The 25745-nt window shown below is 40.5% G+C and overlaps 1 protein-coding gene across 5 annotated transcripts in view; it reads right to left on the bottom strand.

Annotated features, from left to right (window-relative positions):
• Positions 1–25745, bottom strand: part of DMXL2 (Dmx like 2) — a 153426-nt gene that overhangs the window by 108193 nt on the left and 19488 nt on the right. For all 5 annotated transcript variants that reach the window (XM_075858007.1, XM_075858011.1, XM_075858009.1 and 2 more), the window contains exons 2-8: positions 23881–24006; positions 22448–22522; positions 18814–18892; positions 17444–17597; positions 11285–11351; positions 6080–6258; positions 2780–2957 (exon numbers count right to left, since the gene is read on the bottom strand). In XM_075858007.1, coding sequence (XP_075714122.1) covers positions 2780–2957; positions 6080–6258; positions 11285–11351; positions 17444–17597; positions 18814–18892; positions 22448–22522; positions 23881–24006 — 858 coding nt within the window. The remainder of the gene's footprint in view (positions 1–2779; positions 2958–6079; positions 6259–11284; positions 11352–17443; positions 17598–18813; positions 18893–22447; positions 22523–23880; positions 24007–25745) is intronic.

The following is a 25745-nucleotide window of genomic DNA, read 5'->3' on the forward strand; positions in this document are numbered from 1 at the left end:
ACTTCTTTGGCCGTAATTGGAGCCGTTATTCATTGACTCCAATGAATAGCAGCGCCAATTACGTCCGTAATTGACGCAGCGTTCAAGCGCCTGCACATGCCGTTACGGCTGAAATTACGGGGATGTTTTCAGGCTGAAACATCCCCGTAATTTCAGCCGTTACGGACGCCCTCGTGTGAACATACCCTTAAAGTAATTTGCATTTGTGTTTCTAGCACATAAAACTACCTTTTAATTAATATTTTTGCTATGGCTTATCTGTACAGCTGTAGGTGGGCTCTGAGCAAAATTGCTGTAGGTGGGCTCTGAGCAAAATTAAGTCTCCTTCCCCCTCTGGAAACTGACAATATAGTCCCTTTTACTTTCCATGAAAAGATATATAGAGACCTGCTCACATCATGTTTTAAGTGTATATATAGTTTAATGTACACGCTATAAACTTAGACAAAAGTATGCCATTCTAATGCTTCCATGTAGGTTTGTTTTTTTTACGTACAGTGCTGTGAAAAGGTATTAACAATGTCTTGTATTTCTGCATATTTTTCACACTTAAATGTTTCAGATCATCAAACAACTTTAAATATTAGACAAAGATAACGCAATAAAATAAAAAATACTGTTTTTAAATCTCTATTTCATTTATTGAAGGGAACAGGCTTTTCAGCCCTAAACTGCCTCTATGTGAAAAAGTAATTCCCCCTTGGCTACTAAATCAACAAGTTAACCAAATTCAATTGACAATTGGGTTCAATTTCACTAGCCACACCCAGGAATGATTTTTGCCAGACCAATCACTTCAATAAAACCTGTCTGGCAATATGAAGTAGACTAGAAGGTCTCAAAAAGCAGCACACGATGCCACGTTCCAAAGGGATTCAAATACAGATGCGAAAGTCATTGAAATCTACCAGTCTGGAAAGAGTTACAATGCCATAGCTAAGGCTCTGGGACTCCAGCGAACCGCAGCGAGAGTCCTTATCCACAAATGGAGAGAACAGTGGTGAACTTACACAAGATTAGCCTTCCTACCAAAATTTTTCCAAGAACGCATCGATGACTCATCCAGGTGGTCACAAAAGAACCAACATCTAAAGAACAGCAGACCTCACTTTTTTTTACATGGGTGACACAGGTTTTTAATAAATATTTATCCTCAATAAATAGAATGATCATTTAAAAGCTGTACTTTGTGATTACTCGTGTTGTCTGTATCTTATATTAAAATTTGCTGGATGATCTAAAATATGTAAAATGTCACAAATTAGCAAAAAAATACAAGAAATCATATGAAGGGCGAATAATTATCTACAGTGCTGTGAAAAAGTAACATATAGGCATAAGTTTGTGTCTCCATTTAACGTATGCATTAAAGGGGTATACCAACATTAACATTTATGGCATATCTACAGGATATTACATAAATGTCTGATAGAGCAGGTCCCAGATCTGGGACCCGCATCTATACGTAGAACAGTGGCCACCTTTCCACTTAGTCCCGTCTGGAATTGTCAGACAGTGTCCTCCTCTGGGACAGGGGTTGGCTGATTTTGATATAGGCGCGAGTCTCAGAGATGGAATCCGCATCTGTCAGACATTTATAGCATATCCACAGTGGAGCATAAGGGTATGTTCACACGAGGGCGTCCGTAACGGCTGAAATTACGGGGATGTTTCAGCCTGAAAACATCCCCGTAATTTCAGCCGTAACGGCATGTGCAGGCGCTTGAACGCCGCGTCAATTACGGACGTAATTGGCGCTGCTATTCATTGGAGTCAATGAATAACGGCTCCAATTATGGCCAAAGAAGTGACAGGTCACTTCTTTGATGCGGGTGTCTATTTACGCGCCGTCATTTGACAGCGGCGTGTAAATTACGCCTCGTGTGAACAGACAAACGTCTGCCCATTGCTTTCAATGGGCAGATGTTTGTCAGCGCTATTGAGGCGCTATTTTCGGACGTAATTCGGGGCAAAAACGCCCGAATTACGTCCGTAAATAGGCCGTGTGAACATACCCTAAAAGTGATGTGAACAGGGCTTAACATTGGATCCACAGTAGTGAAGAAATATACTGTGTGTCAGACACAGCATGCAATTACAACATAATGAAATAAAACAAAGACTGAGCGGGTATGCCTATCAGCCGTCAGGATGCAGAGCTTTACTAACCTAACTTACCTGACAAGCAGGGCAAAAAGCTATTTATATTGGCTGCTCTTCAGGAAAAAGAGAATCACTATGCAAGGACCTGGCTGTGGGCAGAGTGACAGAGAAATGCGTGTCCACCCATTAGGTGGTCCTGCACACTGTTCTACCCTTTGAACACCAGGTGGCGCAATACTCCGTAGGTAAATGTTATACTGTAACTCTTAATTGGATCTTTTTTTTTTACAGTTTGTAAATCGCAAACAATGTTCTTTTTTGTGATCTATAACGAATAGGATATTTAATTGTGGGACAACGGCCTTAAAGTCTTAAACAGAGATACACAAAAATAAAAGATTGGTCATCAGTAACTAGTTTATGGTTTCCAACCAAAAGATTTTTTTTACATGGCCGTGTAAAAGCAACAAAATAACGAATAAATACATATATTTCAAATAAGGCAGATTTGACATTTTCTGACTATATAGTCAATGACAATCAAAGGTGAAGCTTCAATTTACATCTCTTTCTCTTATTGATTGGAAGGCAATTAATAAAGTTTCTAGGCTTATTATGTAAGAGGCATGAATCTATGTCCCGGTAATAAAAAAAAACCAAAAAAAAAACAACTTACCTCAAGAGCATGTTCAATCTTGTCCTTCTGCCTCCCTGCATATGACAAACTGCTGCTGGGGTCGCCATAATTGACTATTTGGCCTCCAAGAAGGCTATCCTCTGGCAAAAGTGTCTCAGCCCAGAGACGACAAATGCCATCTTGACAAGATGTAAGTAGCACATTGCACACAGATCCTCTGAAATAGAATGAAATATTCAATTAACTCCTTAAGGATACGGCCAATTTTGGCCTTGAGGACAGAACAACTTCTTTTATATTTCCCTCTTTGCATCCCGATGCTCATAACTTTTTTATTTTTTGTACGACGTAGTTGTATGAGACTGTTTTTTGCAGGACGAGTTGTACTTTATGTAGGTACCATTTTTTGGTACAAATACATTATCGTTTAATTTCTATACATTTTTATTTTGGCAAAAATGCAGGGAAAAAAAGCAGTTCCGCAGCAGTTTTAATTTATTTTTTTTTACACCATACACCGATCATAAATAATGTTACACATTTGTTGTACAGGTTGTTACGCTCGTGGCGATACCAAATATGGCTATATTATTTCATGTTTTGGGACTTATATTTTAAAAAGTTTATTTATTATAAAAAAATTGTATTTGTGTATTTTTTTACTTTTTATTCATTTATCATAATTTATTTTTTTACATTCATTTAACTTTTTTTTTAAATCCCATAAAAGGATTTTTCATTTGGATTTAGATTTTTTAACTGTAATGTACTGGCATATATCTATATGCTAGTACATTAGCCGGTTACTGATTGTACACAGGCAGTTGTTAGGGCATACCTCAGTATGCCTTAACAACAGGAAATATGTTCAGACAGCCCTGGGGTCCTTCAATGGACCCTGGGCTGTCTGGCCATACAGGTTATGGGCTTTGATCGCGTCAGTTATTTTCTGTGACGCAATCAAAGTGCAGTCCCCCCTCCTTGAATGCCGCGATCAGCTTTTAATCACAGCATTCAAGGGGTTAACGGCGGAGAGAGGCTGTTTCTCTTCTCTCCACTGTTAGAGCAGGGCCGTGGCTGTGTATTACAGCCGTTGCCCCGCTCTCGATCGCGCGCAGAGGCGGCTGTCACACAGGACGAGAATGCTCGTCCTAATGAGCGAAGTACCCATCACTCAGGACGAGCATTCTCGTCCTGTGTCGGCTACCAGTTAAGGAAGTGTAGCAAGAGCGAAGGAGGTTAGAGGGTTGAGAACTGAAGTAGATGCCAAGAATAGAAGATTATTTGCCACACATACTAAGGGAAATAGATTATTGCATTTGTGGCAAAATTCCGTCATTTTAAAAAAAGGTCACAAATTATAGCGCATGCCACATATGCGCAATCATTTTTTTACTTTTTGCTATTTTACTTTCCTCTCACCCCTTTTCAAAAGAAACGTGAAAAGGGCAGGGTAGCATAAATGACAGAATTGTTGTAGTAAAGACACAAAATTGTATTCAAGGGTAAATATATACATTAAAGGGGGTTTCCAGTCCCTAAAAATTGATTGTCTGTCCTCAGGATAGGCCTTCAATAGCTGATGGGTCAGGGTCTGCCTCCCAGGACCCCACCGATCAGCTGTTTGAGTTGCAGCGCTAGTACAAACGCTGAATCCCCCTTCATTTCTCCTTGCTCACTGTGAACCGTCGATACGGCAGTAGCAACGATTCACAGGTATTGCAGCCTTCTTCTCTTATTCACTTCAATGGGAGAAGAAGGCTACAACACCTGTGAATCCCGCTACACGGGTCGACAAGTCACAGTGAGCAAGGAGAAATGAAGGGCAAGCAGCGCTCGTATGAGCACTGCACCCCCTTCAAAACATCTGTTCGGCGGGGTCCCGGGAGTCGTACCCTAACCCATCAGCTATTGATGGCCTATCCTTAGGATAGACCATCAATTTTTAGGGACCGGAAAACTCCTTTAAGGTCACTTTAAAAAAAACAAGTACCGGTAAATTGTTAAACCACCTCAAAGAGGTTCGGTAACTTCGACACTTCGGTAACGTTTCTGTGGTACTTACAGCGGAGCAAGCGTAATCTCGCTGTAACCGGTCATTTACAGCGTGATCTCGCGAGATTACGCTTGCTCTGCTGTAAGTACCACAGAAACGTTAACGAAGTGTCGGGATTGTGAATAGACATCACGTGGAATGTCTATTCACCGTCTAAACACTTCAGTATTGTTAATGTGTAAGTATAAGACAGCACATAAGGATCTAGGAGGATCCCTATGCGCTGAGGAAATTAATGGGGAGAAGTGTATGACCCCGATTGGTCACTGATTGATCAGCGTCATACACTCCCCTGTACAACGCCCACTTGGTCAATAGTAAAAACACGCCCAGTTGTCCATTAAGAAACTAATTAGCATAAAGCTAAAATCGCTAATAACGTGGTAAAAATAGATCGTTTTTCTAAATAAAAAGCCCTGCTGTCACCTAAATTATAGCGCCCATCTCCTTATGTAGGAGATAGAGCACTTATAATGTGATGACAGAGCCTCTTTAAGAAACAGTTTACGTATATTAAATGTCATGTTATTAATACGAGACAAACACAAAAAAAAAAACCTACAGTATACATTGGGGCAGATTTACAAAGCCAAATGCTCCTGAATTTCTTCTCAACGTGCGCCAAAAATCTGATGCACATGCTATGCTCTAGATCTATTTCGTGGTTTTGACATTTTTTGCTACTCACTGGACAATTTTGAAAAGGGTCTAGAAACGGGGTGTGACTAAGTGATGTCTTAAAATGCACCAGATTTATTTATAATGTGAACCACAACATTTGCGCAAAATACTGGAGCAAAATAAGCCAGCCTAGAGATGGCATATAGATGAGAAAAGGGTCTAACACGTCAATCAAGCATGCGCCACTGCGATAAATTTGACGAATTTTCTGCCTGTCTCCTCTTGGTTTATGCGGTCTTTATTATAACTAATACTAAGCGCATGTGCTGTAAGGGACATGGACCAGACGTTCTTTCATAGTACGTATGTCAGATTAAATAGGAACAAAGACATAATAAAATGAACATCTCTACAATATTTATTACTTATTCAAGTAATCTTACTGAACTTTAATTTTTTTGTTCTTAGAAGATTGAAATGACATATAAAAATGAACTGAGATTATGGTCAAAAAAAGAACGCTAAAAATATTATAACAAACAAAGCTTACTTCATTACTTCTAGAGAAAAATAGAAAATAAAAATACAATGAACATAGCAGTGAACCCCATTTTTCCACCATCTTCCATCTCTAGCTGTAGGATGGTACACAAGAATATTACCTTGGCATAAACCGGCTTGTGTTCCTCCATGAAAAACCAATCACTGCTCGAGGGTGGGCTAGGTACACAAATGAAAAGTTGACATCCACTGGGCACCCCTTTTTCTCTTGAACTTCATGAGGTAAAAAAGACGATTTCCATCCAGTCAAAGGGTACCAGACCTTTAGAAGACAGTCGTCCTGTTAAGAGATTTATGTTAATCGTGCAGATTTGTAATCCCTTCTAATCAGTTCAGAATTAAAATAGACCATTTAGATCAGTTAGGCTAAAATGGCGAGAACAGGAGCACTTGTGAGGAAACGGACCGCCCGAGTGGCGCTTGCAGAGTCATTTGTATATGGCAATAAAGTCGTTTATATGGACAAAAAAGGTAATACAAACCAAACCAAAAGGTATGTGGGCACATAGTTTTACAAGACCTACTAAACGCTGGGAACAGTTTTGTAAGCAAACAGGAGCTGACCGGTTCCTTTTAAAATGCACACGGGGAGTTACGGAAAAAACAGAGCGTTTGGCTGTTTCTATAAATTCTTAGGGCCTGTTCACATCAGCGTTGGCTTCCGTTCATGGGTTCCATTCAACCTTTCCGTTAGAGGAACTGATGCACGGAAATCCAAACGGAAACTATAGCTTCCGTTTGATTTACCATTGAATTCAAAGGTAATGCTTCCGTTGCAACTGGTTTCTGTTCTATAAGGTTTCAGTTTTTTTAGCGGAAACAATAGCGTAATCTACTATGCCATTTTTTTCCCCCAAAAAAAGAACACAGCCTGTGTGGAGCAGCAGCGCTCATACCCGACGCTCCACACAAACCCCTCTTCACCACTCACCACGGGTGTCCTGTGCCGGCTAAAGCGGGTGTCGGGCGGTCGAAAGACAGCCGGACACCTGCACTAATGGATGGGATCGATTCCAACATCGATCTCACCCGTTTAACCCCTTAGATGCGGAGCTCAATAGCGAGCGCCGCATCCAAGTGGTTTTGGAGGGAGGGTGCTCCATCTCTCACCCCATCGGCACCCTGCAATTACAATCGCAGGGTGCCAATGGCTTCTATAGCAGCCGGGGGCCTAACAAAGCCCCCCAGGTCTGCCTGTAGTGGATGCCTGCTAGGCCATGCCTGAGGCATGACCTATCAGGTGCCTGTCAGTTTTATACTGACAGGCAATAATACTCTGCAAAACAGAAGTATTGCAGTGTATTATAAAAGCAAATCAGAAGATCGCATAGTGAAGTCCCCTAGTGGGACTAAAAATAAAGTTATCCAAAAGAATAATAAAGTCAATAATAAATAAATAAAAAATAAATAAATAACTTTTTCCCTTATAAAATACTTTAATATGAAAAAAAATAAAATAAAATGAAAACATTACACATATTTGGTATTGCCGCAACCATAACGACCCCACCTATAAAGCGATTATGTTATTTAACCTGCACGGTAAACGCCGTAAAAAAAAACAAAAAAACAAAAAACAAATGCCAGAATTGCTGTTTTCTGTTCATCCTGCCTTCGAAAAAAAAAAAAAAAAAATGGATACAAAGTGATCAAAAAGTTGCATGTACTCCAAAAGCATACTAGTAAAAACTAGAAGTCATCCCGCTAAAAACAAGCCCTCATACAGCTACATCGGCGTAAAAATAAAACCATTATGGCTCTTTAAACATGGCAACACAAACACAAATAATTTTGAAAAAAAAAAATAAAAAAAAGTGTTTTTACGGTGTAAAAGTAGTAAAACATACAAAATCTATATACATTTGGTATCGCCACAATCATAATGACCCACTGACTAAAGTTATTATGTTATTTATACCACACAGTAAACGGCGTAAATCTAAGATGCAAAAAAAGAGTGGCGAAATTTATGGTTTTTTTTCCATTACCCCCCCAAAAAAAGTTAATCAATAAACTATACGTACCCCAAAATGGTGCTTTTAAAAAATACCACTAGTCCCGCAAAAAACAAGACCTTATACAGCTATGTCACGCAAAAATAAAAAAGTTATACCTCTTGGAATGAGACGATGGAAAAACTAAAAAAGTAGCTTGGTCATTAAGGTTTAAAATAGGCCGGCCAATAAGTGGTTAAGATGTTCTGCTACAAGACGGATTCTGAATATTTTCCTTACCAAATTGCAGCAAATAATTGTAAACCATTCTCTCCAGAAAATAATAGAACCTCTCCTGTTTATTCTGTGGAGGTTTTAACTTACCTTAGCTGAATGGATTCTTGAAGTAGTAGAATATACAAATATGTACAGTGAAGGAAATAAGTATTTGATCCCTTGCTGATTTTGTAAGTTTGCCCACTGTCAAAGACCTGAACAGTCTAGAATTTTTAGGCTAGGTTAATTTTACCAGTGAGAGATAGATTATATAAAAAAAAAAAAGAAAAATCACATTGTCAAAATGATATATATTTATTTGCATTGTGCACAGAGAAATAAGTATTTGATCCCCTACCAACCATTAAGAGTTCAGCCTCCTCCAGACCAGTTACACGCTCCAAATCAACTTGGTGCCTGCATTAAAGACAGCTGTCTTACATGGTCACCTGTATAAAAGACTCCTGTCCACAGACTCAATTAATCAGTCTGACTCTAACCTCTACAACATGGGCAAGACCAAAGAGCTTTCTAAGGATGTCAGGGACAAGATCATAGACCTGCACAAGGCTGGAATGGGGTACAAAACCATAAGTAAGACGCTGGGTGAGAAGGAGACAACTGTTGGTGCAATAGTAAGAAAATGGAAGACATACAAAATGACTGTCAATCAACATCGATCTGGAGCTCCATGCAAAATCTCACCTCGTGCGTTATCCTTGATCCTGAGGAAGGTGAGAGCTCAGCCGAAAACTACACGGGGGGAACTTGTTAATGATCTCAAGGCAGCTGGGACCACAGTCACCAAGAAAACCATTGGTAACACATTACGCCGGAATGGATTAAAATCCTGCAGTGCCTGCAAGGTCCTCCTGCTCAAGAATGCACATGTACAGGCCCGTCTGAAGTTTGCAAATGAACATCTGGATGATTCTGAGAGGGATTGGGAGAAGGTGCTGTGGTCAGATGAGACTAAAATTGAGCTCTTTGGCATTAACTCAACTCGCCGTGTTTGGAGGAAGAGAAATGCTGCCTATGACCCAAATAACACCGTCCCCACTGTCAAGCATGGAGGTGGAAACATTATGTTTTGGGGGTGTTTCTCTGCTATGGGCACAGGACTACTTCACCGCATCAATGGGAGAAGGGATGGAGCCATGTACCATCAAATCCTGAGTGACAACCTCCTTCCCTCCACCAGGACATTAAAAATGGCTCGTGGCTGGGTCTTCCAGCACGACAATGACCTGAAACATACAGCCAAGGCAACAAAGGAGTGGCTCAAAAAGAAGCACATTAAGGTCATGGAGTGGCCTAGCCAGTCTCCAGACCTTAATCCCATCGAAAACTTATGGAGGGAGCGGAAGATCCGAGTTGCCAAGCGACAGCCTCGAAATCTTAATGATTTACAGATGATCTGCAAAGAGGAGTGGGCCAAAATTCCATCTAATATGTGTGCAAACCTCATAATCAACTACAAAAAACGTCTGACTGCTGTGCTTGCCAACAAGGGTTTTGCCACCAAGTATTAAGTCTTGTTTGCCAAAGGGATCAAATACTTATTTCTCTGTGCACAATGCAAATACATATATATAATTTTGACAATGTGATTTTCTGTTTTTCTTTTTATATAATCTATCTCTCACTGGTAAAATTAACCTAGCCTAAAAATTCTAGACTGGTCATGTCTTTGACAGTGGGCAAACTTACAAAATCAGCACGGGATCAAATACTTATTTCCTTCACTGTATAGAAACATGAATGGATTCTTGAAGTAGTAGAATATAGAAATATGTAAAGAAATATGAATGTATTCTTGAAGTAGTAGTCTTTACGCTATGAACTGTGCAGTACCTTGCACCAGGGACTAAATCAGGAAAGTAAACTGCATTAGAAGAGCTCTGCTGCACTGATACGGAGGTGTGTGACCAAAGTCTTTCAACGGTTTCCAATCGTGGATACATTTCTGGGCTATATTACAGATTATTGGCAGAATCCGTGCAATTTATTTACAAAGTCACTAAACTTTTATGCAAATTCCATTTATGTAGAAACTGTAATTGGTGTGCTTTTATTTGATTTTTGACAAAAAAAATTACAAATTCGAAATTCACTTTGCACAAGGTTCATTTGGAGAGGGTGACCCCCTAGGACTGGATATTTAAGGGAGCAAGACAAGTATAGATGAGTCACACCCATGATGGAAATGGGAACAAACTGGCATCTGAAGCGGAGGCAGTAAACGCCTTCTAGCTGGAAGTGTAACGATGCCATCTGTCACTGAATCATATGCCCGGATAATCATGGATGCTGCAACATGACAAGAAAACAACCAAATCTGGCATCGCTAAGCTGCTAAGAGACGCACAATATAAAACCCAACTCATAATCATTATGTTATTTTATATATTTGTATTTTACCCCCGTTTTCAAGCCCAATATAGAAATGGCAATTATACCAGCATTACATTCAAATAGGGTCAATTTCAATATTGCTAAAATACATTGCAAAACAAATATACTTGAGGGAAGAGGTCACACAGCTGGGGCAGAAAAGAATATCATATCAGTTTTCTAAAGTGATGAAAATGCAGATCAATTAATAGATTCCAGGGTTCCTGATACAAAACGTCACTTTTCTTTTGTTTTCAATTACAACCATTACGTATGCACTACAATCACGTATTGCACAGTTAGGCCGGGTTCACACAGAGTTTTTTTGCAGGCGTAAAATCTGCCTCAAAATTCCGTTTGGAAGTTTGAGGCAGATTTTCCTCTGCCTGCACGCCGATTTTCGCCCGCGACCATTGAGCATAAAATGCAGCGAAATACGCTTTCTCTGTCTCCCATTGATGTCAATGGGAGGTCAGAGGCGTAATCGCACGGAGATAGGGCATGTGCCTTCTTTCTCCCGCAAGCCGGTTTTACAACTCGTGGGAGAAAACCGCCCCGTCTCCCATTGAAATCAATGGGAGGCATTTTCGGCCGTTTTTTGCGGAGCGCTTTCTGCGCCAAAAAAAACTGTGTGAACCCAGCCTTAGTCGCCCACTTTCTGAACAGTGACCTTTAATGAACAACATAGCTGAGCTGTCTTACCTTCCCTGCAGTGGCAAAGTATTCACCATCTGGGGACCATTTCATCAGAAGCACAGGCACTGCAGTCCTACGAACAGAGACATGAAATATTTATTACCATGGTCTGCCGTTTTGCAACATATGTAAATTAGATCAATAAATAAAGAGAATTTGCTTGTTATAGTAGGTTATTAATCATTTATGATACAACCTAAATGATAGATGGGAAATTATTTTAGTGTGGTGCAGTAGAAGGTCAAATATATAGTGAATTATGAGGAAAATGGTTTGTAGTTATTTTCCACAGCAGAAACCGCTCCAACAATGTCCCCGTCTCTCACTCATGGACAATAGTTAACCTAAATGTTACAATTTAGGTAAGTTTTGCCAAACTCCACTATTGCAATTTATTCCTCAAGGAATGCACGTTGAGGATGTAACTTCAAGCATGCAGCAATTCCTACACTAAACACGGACATCAAAATATAAACTCCAAAAGCAGTTCTGTTAAGGGCTAGAAAATGTTTATAGCACCATCATCCCCCCCATAATTTACTATATGGGCAGCTCCATAAATACTTAAATCATACAGAAAGAACCAGAGCATATAGCCAAAAGTATACAGAAATATGAAAATTTTATTCCACAAATATAACAAACAATGTATTAAAACATATAAAGACACGACTCTAGTAAATTTAAATTTATGGAGCAAAACAATTTGCTAGATGACATGTAAAAAATATATATATATATATAAGGACTGTACTAGATAGCTGCAAGATTTTATTTCAGACACAAAGGGGTCTCATACTGATTAACTCCAATCTCTGTAAACATTATTAACAAATAGGAAGGGGGGCGGTAGAAAGTGTCAGTGCATGCAGATATAGCTCAAAACAGCCTTACCCATAACAGCAAAAGGAATTCTATGAACCAATGTTCGCTCCACCACAAAGACCCCAACGCGCGTTTCGCCGTGAGTGCTTCCTCAGGGGGTGTAGGTTTGTGTCCTAACGCTATCCGGCCCTTATATAGTGCAGAAGAGGATGTAACTACTGTACATCATCGCAATGAGAGAGACGGTGCATGCCCGCTGACGTGGCCGGAAGCGAAGAAAGCCCACATCCGTCTCTAAATGCCGGAGCGCATATCCGGATTCCCGACGCGTAACGGGAGCTCCGGACAGGCGCAGTGCGCATAAGGAGCCGAAGAGGGCAATATATCACCGCCAGCAGACACAGTGCGCACCTCACCGCTGAAGAGGAGTGTAAGTCCAAGATATCTAAAAGACAGTACCTACACTTTAGAGATAGACATACTGGGTTGATTTAATAAACAGAGAATAAATGGTAAATTAAACTTCTAATATTATATGTCCCCAATGAATTACTGTAAATGTCCTATATTACTAAACAAATGAAGAGAGACCCTGTATCGTAAGGTTTGGCATAAAATTATACTAGTGACATAAATCTAAATAAACCATGAAGAAAATGAGGAAGGCTAATAGTGATAAACTATAAGTGAAACACACAGAACAAAAATGAAAATATTAAAATACATAAATCAAGTACATAATATAAGTGAGACCTACTCAAACAAATCTACTAAATCAATGTATCATTAAAAGTGACAATGCATAAATAAAGGGGTTAGCATTAAACCCAAAGTACATAAAGTGTATTGTCCCATAACAATAAAATAACCATAAATGAAGTGAATTATATATTTATACATATGTGATATATTTATATCAATAAGCCTAAAAAAAAAACTCAAAAAAGGGTAGAGAAGAAGGGGAGTCCCCAACAAATCTCAAACAACCTAAAAAGCACATGGGACATAACACCCCAATAGAGTATAAGGATAAATCACTGCCATATACTGTAAAAAATATACATCTTTATTAATACATAACAATACATGGTATCACAGTAATAAATATAATATAATATAATAAAGCGGATCATACATGGAGAGCAATAACGATCAGGTATAGATAACAGCATACCATGAGGGAAACAAGAGACAACCAATCTCAAAAACGTCCCATACCTAACATGCCATAAATATGAAAAAGTGTAGCAAAAGCCTGAAAGGCAAAAATATGCAAAATAGCTATGTGTGTACAATGAAAGCTACCTAATGCAACACATGCATAGCAAACATACGCTGCAAGGATTCCAGCGCATATACAGAAAAGCTAGAGCATGTAGCATCCAAATAGTAATGAGAACAACATACCTGTGGACATGGTAAAGGCAGGGGACGTGAGGAGATATGGCACAAAAACGCCTCAACGCGCGTTTCGCCCAAGACCGGCTTCGTCAGGAGGCTCAATATATTTATATCAAACCATTATACTCTACAGAGAACTCTCCAAGAGTGTACAACATTTTTATTTTGTGTGTTATCACTATTAGCCTTCCTCTTTTTCTTCATGGTTTATTTAGATTTATGTCACTAGTATAATTTTATGCAAAACCTTACGATACAGGGTCTCTCTTCATTTGTTTAGTAATATAGGACATTTACAGTAATTCATTGGGGACATATAATATTATCAGTTTAATTTACCATTTATTCTCGGTTTATTAAATCAACCCAGAATGTCTATCTATAAAGTGTAGGTACTGTTTTTTAGATATCTTGGACTCACACTCATCTTCAGCGGTGAGGTGCGCATGCGCGCTGTGTCTGCTGGCGGCGATGTATTGCCCTCTTCGGCTCCTTATGCGCACTGCGTATGTCTGGAACTCCCGTTACGCGTCGAGAATCCGGATGTGCGCTACGGCGTTTGGAGCCGGAAGTGGGGCTTTCCTCGATGATGATGTACAGTAGGTACATCCTCTTCTACACTATATAAGGACCGGAGAGTGTCCGGACACAAACATACACCCCCTGAGGAAGCACTCACGGCGAAACGCGTGTTGGGGTCTTTGTGGTGGAGCGAACATTGGTTCATAGAATTCCTTTTGCTGTTATGGGTAAGGCTGTTTTGAGCTATATCTGCATGCACTGACACTTTCTACCGTCCCCCTTCCTATTTGTTAATAATGTTTACAGGGATTGGAGTTAATCAGTATGAGACCCCTTTGGGCCTGAAATAAAATCTTGCAGCTATCTAGTACAGTCCTTATATATATATATTTTTTTTACATGTTATCCAGCAAATTGTTTTGCTCCATAAAACTTTACTAGAGTTGTGTCTTTATATGTTTTTTAATACATTGTTTGTTATATTTGTGTAATAAAATTGTCATATTTTTGTATACTTTTGGCTATATGCTCTGGTTCTTTCTGTATGATTTAACTAAACACGGACATGTTTTACTATTACTCAATTTAGATTAGTGACCTATGTATGTTGTGAACTACCAGGCGAATAGTCCAAGATCAACATTCCTCATGCTTAATTCCTCTAAGTAAGCGAATTCTAAAACCCTCCACGTAAACATACGGACAGCTCAATATAGATCTAAGGCAATGTATAACCCTTCAGTGTAAAACTAAGTGATTTAAGGATATAAAAGTAGACCGTTGTTTCAAGATGTTCTGCATTTTCTTAACAAATATATGAAAATGCTTTATTTTTCTATAACAATTCTTCCAATCTTGCAAAAATTTGTTTCAACTATATAGTATGCAACTTAGACAACCTATTGGTTCTAAGAAAAACACAACCCAAATATAACAGTAGATGAAATGATAAGAATCATCTCCTATACATAAAATCAACAGAACAGTGGATTTCCCTCAGTATGAGGGTATGTTCACACGGCGGGGGTCCGTAACGGCTGAAATTACGGGGATGTTTCAGTCTGAAAACATCCCCGTAATTTCAGGCGTACCGGCATGTGCAGGCGCTTGAACGCCGCGTCAATTACGGCCGTAATTAGCGCTGCTATTCATTGGAGTCAATGAATAGCGGCTCCAATTACGGCCAAAGAAGTGACAGGTCAGGGTATGTTCACACGGCCTATTTACGGACGTAAATCGGGCGTTTTTGCCCCGAATTACGCCCGAAAATAGCGCCTCAATAGCGCTGACAAACATCTGCCCATTGAAAGCAATGGGCAGACGTTTGTCTGTTCACACGAGGCGTATATTTACGCGCCGCTGTCAAATGACGGCGCGTAAATAGACGCCCGCGTAGAAGAAGTGACCTGTCACTTCTTTGGCCGTAATTGGAGCCGCTATTCATTGACTCCAATGAATAGCAGCGCTAATTACGGCCGTAATTGACGCGGCGTTCAAGCGCCTGCACATGCCGGTACGGCTGAAATTACGGGGATGTTTTCAGGCTGAAACATCCCCGTAATTTCAGCCGTTACGGACCCCCGCCGTGTGAACATACCCTCACTTCTTCTACGCGGGCGTCTATTTACGCGCCGTCATTTGACAGCGGCGCGTAAATATACGCCTCGTGTGAACAGACAAACATCTGCCCATTGCTTTCAATGGGCAGATGTTGGTCAGCGCTATTGAGGCGCTATTTTCGGGCGTAATTCGGGGCAAAAACGCCCGATTTACGTCCGTAAATAGGCCGTGTGAACATACCCTTACAGGACACAGAATTTTCTTTAATTTCAGCAGAGAGGTCCAAATCTCATGAGATTCTCCTCTTCTCTGGGAGGAACCGACTGTGAGGGGGAGGAGCGGATTCTATATAGCTGAAGGGCAAAATGGAGCCTGGTACTCAGATGTGGTCAGGATTATAGTTGAGAGAATCTATTTATCCGTTACACCGTTTTCTCAATTAGCTGGCCCATAAAATAGAACAGTCTCGATTTCCCGATTTCTCTCATAAATTCGCCATGAGCAAATCTCAAACCTGGTGAATTAATTCCCCAATGCCTAGTAATGGGTGACTAATCAGTGAAAGGCAAATACGGCGAGCAATTGCCTCACTTCTTGCCAGCTAGATGAGGCAGATGCATCTGCTTGTAACGGGTTAATTTGAGTCTCAATACATACATAGAACCAGAAGCCACACATTGTGAAGCAAGTAGGAGAGAAACTGTGACAGGATTTACCTTCCTTGTATCTGTGGTACTTCTATTGAGAGACTCATTTCTCCTCCTCTTGTTGCTCCCTAATACACAGGAGAATCCTCTTACATTGCTGCTAATATAACACCATCCCGCATGAAGTAAGATAGTAGCAGAGATCTTCAACGTGTACACATGCTGCCTACCAGCAGTCTCCCCTCACAGTGGGCTCGTCCAGCTCAGAAGCAGAAAATCGCGCAGAGCAGTCAGTCTTGTGAGAGGTATTTTAAAACAAGCCAATAAAATGCTTTCAAGGCCTGTGATGGTTATATTTTATCTGCCTGTGGAGGTAATTTCCACCCCCTGTAAGACATTCTGCAGCATTTCCTTCGTAAAACGCAGAAAATCAGTCCACTTTCCGCAGCCAAAATTGACATGCTGCGGAACTAAAATTACGCACGCAGGTGGATTTCTGGGCTGAATTTTTCCGCAGCGCGTGGATGACATCTGTTCAATCACAGCCACTTTGCTGCTACTGTATTCCGCTGCGTATTTTCAATTGCAATTCCGTTACGCGTGGACAAGCCCCAAGAGCAAAAACAAGATTTGCCGTTGACTGGGGTAGCTCAAGGAGGACCAAAACCTGGGAGTGGCGGCCTATTTAGCTATACACTGGGATAGTGGTCTTCTTAGCAGAGTATCCTTTGATGATCTCTAACTAGCATGTGCAGAATTCATTTGTACCATTGTAATAATGCTCAGATTATACAAATTCTTTATCCTTTTTCCACGCACAAACAAACCCTTTTCTCTTACTCATTTGTTGGGACCTGGAAATTGTATGGCTCCAATAAGCACATATGCCCCATATTTTTGGGTTGAAATTTAAAAATGGGTGAGAATACATAATGCATAAGATTTTTCCAGGATCCTTTTTTATCTGGGCATGGAAATGTATTAGCTTGGTAGCTTATGTTTTACCACATACACACTCCACTTCTGGATTAGATCTCAATGGAGATCTATAATGATTCCATAATATACTTATTTTTCTATACATGCTGATACCTCATTCCTAAAGGGACGTTAGAATATCAATACGTTATGTCACATAACAAATGACATTTGTAATTTTAGAACAAGCTCAGAACTGCTCCAGCATGACCAAAGTCTCTTCTCAACTTACTTGCATTGCCAGATACAGTTCCAGTCGTTCAGGGCAGGTTGAACTTTATCCCCTATGACGTCTTTGTCAAGATCATCCTCATCCTCTTCTAGAATATCACTGGAAGGTGGTGACCATAATTTCAAGTAATCAGTGGCGGTTAGCAGTCGGTTACCTGCAGATTATTCATGGTCATAGGAAATAACAGAATAACGGTTTAGTAGTTATTAGCACAATGGTATAGAATAATATTACTCCAGACATTCTAATCTGGATATAATTGCATTGCAGTTACATTACAAAAAAAGTACCCTGATCCACCTGGCGAAGTGCCCACTAGCTGTCGATTCCAGGCAGGTAACTAAGTGGAAAGGTGGCTACACATGGGAAAGGCTCTCTTACGTTCTATGGGAGTTAGTGAAACAGCTGAACAAGCGCTAATCGGCTGTTTTTGTATCTTACATAGAACAGAAAGGAGAGAGCCCCACGCATGTGTGCCACCTCTCCACTTCGTTCCCATTTGGAATCGGCAGCCAGCGGCCTCTTCACCATATGGGTCGGGTGACCACTGTTGCCGATACAGGTGTAGGTCCCAGAGATGGGACCTGCATCTATTAGACATTTATGGCTTATCCTGTGGCAATGTACAGAAGTAACACACACACTCTACAGCAGCAAAATAGTAGGACAATTTCAATGAAGACTATTTAAAAACGCTGAATTTTGCATTTAGGAAGCAAATAAACAGTAAAAAAAAAAAAAAAGAATGCAAAAGGTGTACATAGCTTATAGTCAATGGTGGATATCTACAATCTGCAAGTAACCTATTTTAAATTTACCATTTGCCAAACTAGCACTACCCATTCCTATACAGCACATCTATAGCAAGCTATATGCACTCCAGCAATTTAAATAATAAAAGGTCATACAAGTTAAGAGTGGATACAAAGTACAACTCAATGCTTCATTTCCTAGAACATGTTCCTAAATGAATCACTAAAAATGTAAATTGTTATTAAGGGAAAACCCTGAGTGAACCTTACTTATGGTCCTTGGGGGCCCAATAGGGGCCCCCACACATACACAACTCTGAAATGCATGTCCTTTGTTAGGATCCCAGTGGGCTGACGACGGGAATACGGCAGAGATTTTTCATTATTCTGGCTGGGCCGCTGAGATGACCTCTAGACCAAAGTGCATCACACAGTGACATGCCAGAACACTGAAGCCCAATAACTATAGAACAGGAAGAGGGGATAAGTGGGGGGGGGGGGGGGTAAAAATGAAAGAAAAGCGGTGTATTTATCAGTGGATCAAGAAACAGCAATACATTTACTACTGAAAGTCAGCCACTAAACTCTGATGGTGAATGAAAATTGTGACTTACTTACCTTGAGGGTCCCAAGCCAAATTGTAGGTCACTGAACTGAGGAAAAACTGTCCCATCCTAATCCACTGATATTTAAGTTGCTAGATGATTTAAAAAAATAAATAAAATAATCATATTAGAATTCATATACATAATTTGGTTGCTTAAAGAGGTTTTCCCACCAAGCACATTTATCACCTATCTACATCTTTGCTACTAATGGACTGGGAGCAATTAAACATTAAAACCCCTCTTTGCTGAAAAATGACAACTTAATTGGGTTGTTCTCAGGATGACAAACCCTGTCCACATGAGGGCATATGGATGTCAGAGTGGGTAAGAGCGGCTCTACCTCTGACATGCCATTCATGCCCTACATGATGGAATTAATCAGCAGAGAATTTGGAAACTAAACACAAAATGGTTTTAAAAGGTGGATTTAAACTATTTTAGGTGTCAGTTTTTAGAAGTTAATGTACACCTTGGTCAAATGAGCAAATTTGTCAGCCAGTCCAAGGCCCAGTTCACACAGAATGAAATAAAGAACGGCGCCACCTTGTGTAGATCAGTAGGTCGGGGTGAGGAAACAGTGACAAGAGTATGCTCACCAGAAAATGGAGGTTTCAAAGCGTATAATATCCACAGTGCTGCTGCCAGATCCGAGTCGTGTCCAAGATGGGACCGCTTAGGTAGAGACAAATGCAGGTAAAAAGATTGGATCTTTTGATGGCGCTGCTGTGTGGTGGGAATGATGTGGAACGGAGTCTCAAGGTATTAATAATAGGTTCAGTTTATTGAGAGTGGCTACGCGTTTCAACGATGAACAATCGTCTTCCTCAGGCCATGCACATATCAGAGAGGACACATCTTATATAACATGTAGGTGCAAATTAACATAATTGAAAAAAACCGCCAAATCTGACGGGGTCAAGGTGCGATCCTGACGTCACTCCCGGTTTTTTTGCTACTTCACAATGTTCACATTACGGGGCTATGAATGCATAATGTGTTTTTACATACAAGTTAAATATTTATTCATAAAATGAGGTACAATTAAAAGAGTAAAAGGGATAAGTGAAGAATAAATACAAGATAGCTGAGATTGGAGTTAACGAAGCCGGGACGCGGCCTCGTTACCAAGGCAACCAAGCAGAGATCATAGCAAAGTAGCGAGTTGATAGAGATGTGCTACCCATAGGTAAGATATTGAACCCAATAAAAGCTGCTTAAAGGTATGTATAATTTAAATAAATAAAAGAATGTACATGAAAGCCGTGTCAGGCATAGGCATTGATATATAGTTGCGCTGATAAAAAAATTAAGGTAACTAAATTTAGCGTGGTTAGCAACATGGATCGGTCCTGTTTATAATTAAACCATATAGCATACTATAAATAGAATGTAACTTTTAATTAAAGTATGCAGCATATTATGTAAAAAAAGAGAAGAAATGTAAATAGGAGTGAACGCGTCCCGGCTTCGTTACATTCTATTTATAGTATGCTATATGGTTTAATTATAAACAGGACCGATCCATGTTGCTAACCACGCTAAATTTAGTTACCTTAATTTTTTTATCAGCGCAACTATATATCAATGCCTATGCCTGACACGGCTTTCATGTACATTCTTTTATTTATTTAAATTATACATACCTTTAAGCAGCTTTTATTGGGTTCAATATCTTACCTATGGGTAGCACATCTCTATCAACTCGCTACTTTGCTATGATCTCTGCTTGGTTGCCTTGGTAACGAGGCCGCGTCCCGGCTTCGTTAACTCCAATCTCAGCTATCTTGTATTTATTCTTCACTTATCCCTTTTACTCTTTTAATTGTACCTCATTTTATGAATAAATATTTAACTTGTATGTAAAAACACATTATGCATTCATAGCCCCGTAATGTGAACATTGTGAAGTAGCAAAAAAACCGGGAGTGACGTCAGGATCGCACCTTGACCCCGTCAGATTTGGCGTTTTTTTCAATTATGTTAATTTGCACCTACATGTTATATAAGATGTGTCCTCTCTGATATGTGCATGGCCTGAGGAAGACGATTGTTCATCGTTGAAACGCGTAGCCACTCTCAATAAACTGAACCTATTATTAATACCTTGAGACTCCGTTCCACATCATTCCCACCACACAGCAGCGCCATCAAAAGATCCAATCTTTTTACCTGCATTCAGTTCACACAGAGGTTTTTTTACGCTGATTTTGAAGAGGAAGCGGCAAAAAATTTCCGAAACCGCCTCCCATTGATTTCAATGGGAGACGGGGGCTGTTTTTAGCCGCTCATGGTAAAAAAAAAGCTTCATGCTCTTTCTTGCCGCGGTTCCCACTCTGACCTCCCAGCAGAAAAAAGTGTTTTTCGCTGTGTTTTTTGCCATCGGCGCTCAATGGCTGCGGACGAAAAACGCAGCGAAAATCGCCTCAAAATTCTCAGTGTGAACGGGGCAGAGCCTAAGGGTGTATTCACATGTGCAGGTTCTGATAAGGTTTTTTTATGTAGTTTTTAAAGCCAAAACCTGGTGTGGATCATAAAGGGAGAGAAAGTATAAAAGGACAGATATAACTACCTCTTATTTGAATCCACTTCTGTTTTTGGCTTCAAAAATTGTATTAAAAAAAACTAAAACAAAAACTGCACATGTGAATACACCCTAATATATGGGGTCTAATATATAATTAACAAATTGTCATCAGATACACTTGGTATCTATACATTAATCATTAATTTTCATACTAAATTAATCATTAATGCATTAGTCAAAACAGCAGCTATTAATTACTATAGGTCTCCTGGTATGTGGACTACTATAGAACGGTTTGTATTTAAAGGGGTTTTCCAATCAGAGGCATTTATGACATATCCACAGAATGCGTCATAAATGGCAAATGTGGGTCCCACTTCTTGGACCCGCACCAATCTCTAGAACGGGGCACCCTAAACCCCGTTCTACTGCTCGGTGTAGTGGCTGAAGCGTGTGATTCCCATTCAGGAATTACGGAAACAGCGTAACTCGCTGAGCTACGCGGTTTCCGTAAGTCCCATAGAACTGAATGTTAGTTACGCTGCTTCGCTAACTGCCATTCACTACTATGGGAGCTACGGAAACAGCATAGCTCAGCGAGCGACACTGTTTCCGTAATTCATGAATGGGAATCACACGCTTCAGCCACTACACTGCCCCGTGCGAGAGATAGGTGCGGGTCCCAGAGACGGGACCCGCATCTAGCTGACATTTATGACAAATACTGTGGATATGTCATAAATGTCTCTGATGGGAAAACCCTTTAAGCAGATCACAAAAAATAGAGTGTCATTTAGTGGAAAATCACCCTCGGTAGCTTTGGTACGCTATTTACATTCATTTAGTTGCAGGAACTCTTTCTATTTACTGCACTTTAAATTTTTTTTTTTACTGAAAATGACTTACAAACTAAAGCTTATGCCTCCTGTACCAGCACCGATACCAGGGCTATTTTGGTACCAAATATTATAATGGTGACTCCTCTGCTAACAAATCATATACACATTTTTCACCAATTCAATTGTTACTATTTTTTTTATTAAATCCAATGTGTTAAATATGTGAAGTAAATGCTACTTATGTTGCAAGAATGAAATGAGAACACAATATTACTACTTACACTGTTTCTTTTGTACGAGTTCGTTGCAGCAAGTGGTTCAAAAATACAAACAGTGTTTCCATAAGAAGCAGCAATCTAGAAAAGAAAAAAGATTTACCAGAACTAGAAAAATTCCATTATATTTGTCTATTACGTGTATGTATGTTTTGGTCTTCTCCCTTAAAGGAGTTGTCCCAAGAATAAATGTTATCCCCCAACCACAGGATAGGTGATAACATGGTTATCAGTGGGGGTCTGACCGCTGGGACCCCCACCAATCACGAGAACGGGGGTCACATTCCTCCAGTTCAAGCATGCGCCCTGCTGCTCCATTCATTCTCTATATCACTGCCGGAGATAGTCGAGCGCTGTACTCCGCTATCTACGGCAGTCCCATAGATAGTGAATGGAGCGTGCTCGACCTGCCGGTCCATTCATTCGGAGGAATGGGACCCCCATTCTCATGAAAGGGGGGGTCACAGCAGTCAGACCCCCACCGATCAGCACGTTATCACCTATCCTGTAGTTAAGGGATAACATTTAATCTTCAGACAACCCCTTTAATTCCATTTTTATTAGATTACAGTTGTTTTGTTTTCTACTGTCTTTTACTGCAATTTTCATCATCACAGTCTTTCTACACTTCCATAAGCAGCCATCATGATGGGGGTAACTTTGTTTATTATGCACTCTGTCCAAGTTCTCCAAACCTGCAATACCTGAGCTACTTGGAAAGGGGTGCATTAGTGAAAATACAGGAGAATGGTGAGAGTGACATGGACATCTCATCCAGGAAGTACTTCCTCCGCTTAGGCTGTCTTCACATCACCGTCGCTTTCCGCTGAGGGGTTCCGTCTGAGGTTTTCGTCGGGTTAACCCCTCAGTGGAAAGGCAAACTGAAACCTAAGCTTCCGTTTACCTTACCATCGAACACAATGGTGACGGAAACCTAGCTAATGGTTTCCGTCTGTCACAGTTGTCTGTCATTAGCTAGGTTTCCGTCACCATTGATATCAATGGTGAGGGAAACGGAAGCTTAGGTTTCAGTTTGCCTTTCCATTGAGGGGTTAACACGACGGGAACCTCCGATGGAACCCCTCAACGGAAGGGCATCGGTGAAGTGAACAGGCCCTTATTGTGATCTCCTATACCAATTGGGCAGAATCCCTTACATAGGGCAACTTTTAAACCCTTCTAGTATTTTATAGACTCCGAAGATTCAATTCACTACAATGTAGACATTTTCTATATTGATTCCAGTAACACAAATGCGAACCTCAAATTAACAAGAACAGGGACCTCAAATTAACAAGAACAGGGACCTCAAATTAACAAGAACAGGGACCTCAAATTAAGCTTTGGTGATAAATACAACAAAATCTCCTTCAACTACTTTTTTTCGTGCCTGCAATAATCTAGCTAGAAATAAAAATAAAAAAAAAATAGTATATTACCCGTCCTTGCTGTTGTGAACACTCCACACAGCTGACTTGGATATTTCCATGTTTAGCACCAGGAATGATCTGAACGCACTCAAAGTCATGTGCTAGTATGACAAGATCACAACCGGATCCATAGGCCTGCAGAGAAACAAATAAAAAGGTGGCTAAGCACAAATATATGGATCATTTGACTACATCAAAATACAAGAAATACTCAAATAACAACAAAGGAAAAATTATGAATGGCTGAAATTAGATCTCTTAAAATTTTTTTTTATAGCCAAATGGTTCTGTGCCCGGTAGTGAAAAATAAAGATTTACCATTTGTGGTCCTAGGTTGATTAAATGGTACGTCTACCTTCTAGGTGGAACATTTCCTAGAATAGCTTCTTTAAGACAAAGTGTGATGTTTGTCACTGCAAAACCGCACTTCTACTGCAAAATACAGAAACTGAAATATAGCCCTGACCTAATCCTGCTCACACAACTTATAGGCTTGTTACAATGTATCTGTGAAGGTAACAGCTCAGCCTGAAGTCTAGGACAAGTTGGAGATTTGCGCTGCTGCTGTGAATTGTATATCGTTTGTGTAGACGATGAGGACCCTCGACGCGGGTTGCCAGCTTGCAGATTTTGGCCAAAATATCAACTTATGCCTCGTTTATTATGGCAGGATGCTGCCTCGCATTGTGATATTGGGGGAGGATGGGGGGTCAGTACTGCGTGTAGTACACTTAAGCGGAGTTTACATGGGGTGGATATGCTGCATATCCGCCCTGTGCGCCACAGGGAATTTCGGGCAGAAACCGCACCTATATGTGGTGCAGTTTTTCGCCCCGAAAACTGCAGCACTTAGCCAACCTGCTAGCAGGCCAGCCTCCTGGGGTGACGTTTCATCCCAGGAGACCGCTGCAGCCTGTGATTGGCTGCAGCGGCAGTAACACGGGATGAAGCGCCATCCAGGCCGGCCTCCTGGGATGTTTCATCCCATGTGACCGCCGCTACAGCCTGGAATTCGCTGCAGCGGTCACATGGGATGAAACAACCCCGGAGGGTGGCCTGGAAGGAGGAACACAGACTTCTGGGTAAGTATGAGATTTTTTTTCTGAGTTGCGTTTTTTCCCACGGAAACACTGTAAACCCACTGCAAAAAAAACGCAACTGCCACGTATTGCGGGTTTTACCTCCCCATTGAATTCAATGGGGAAAACCCGCAACATATGAGAAGCGTTTATGCAAATACAATTGACATGCTGCGGAATGAAATTCCGCCCCGCAGGTCAATTTCTGAGTGGTTTTTCCCATCAGCATTTACGCAGCGTGTGGATGAGATTTGTTTTATCTCATCCACTTTGCTGCTACTGCATTTGCTGCGGATATTCCGCAACGAATCCCGTTGCGGAAAATCCACAGTATTTACGCAACGTGTGAACTGACCCTTAGATGGCGATGGGCAGCCTGCCTGATCTAATAGTATGGGTGTAACTAATAGGCTGTGACTCAACATGGTGCGCTACACTTAGCCATGTGACTGCCACCTTCTAGAAGCCACATCGGTGGGCAAATACTAAGCAGCCACCCCATAGTATTCTGCGCCTTTGCAACCTTACATTACATTGTGACTTGTCTGCATCCTGCTGGGAACTGGTGTTTTAACCTGCCCTTGTATCAGCGAGTATGGCCTTTTTCTGTGATTTTAAATACGGTAAATATTATCCTATTTTCTGTGATTTCTTTGTGCTGCTATCTTACAGAACTGCCTAGACTGATGCATTGTAACAAACCCATCACATGGGTGATAAATAATCAGGGCACTACTGATAAAAGGGCCTTCATTATTAGACTACAATATGGTTTCCTTTAAAAAAAAAAAACAA

This window comes from Rhinoderma darwinii, chromosome 3 (assembly GCF_050947455.1).
Source record: "Rhinoderma darwinii isolate aRhiDar2 chromosome 3, aRhiDar2.hap1, whole genome shotgun sequence".
NCBI classification, from domain to species: Eukaryota; Metazoa; Chordata; class Amphibia; order Anura; family Rhinodermatidae; genus Rhinoderma; species Rhinoderma darwinii.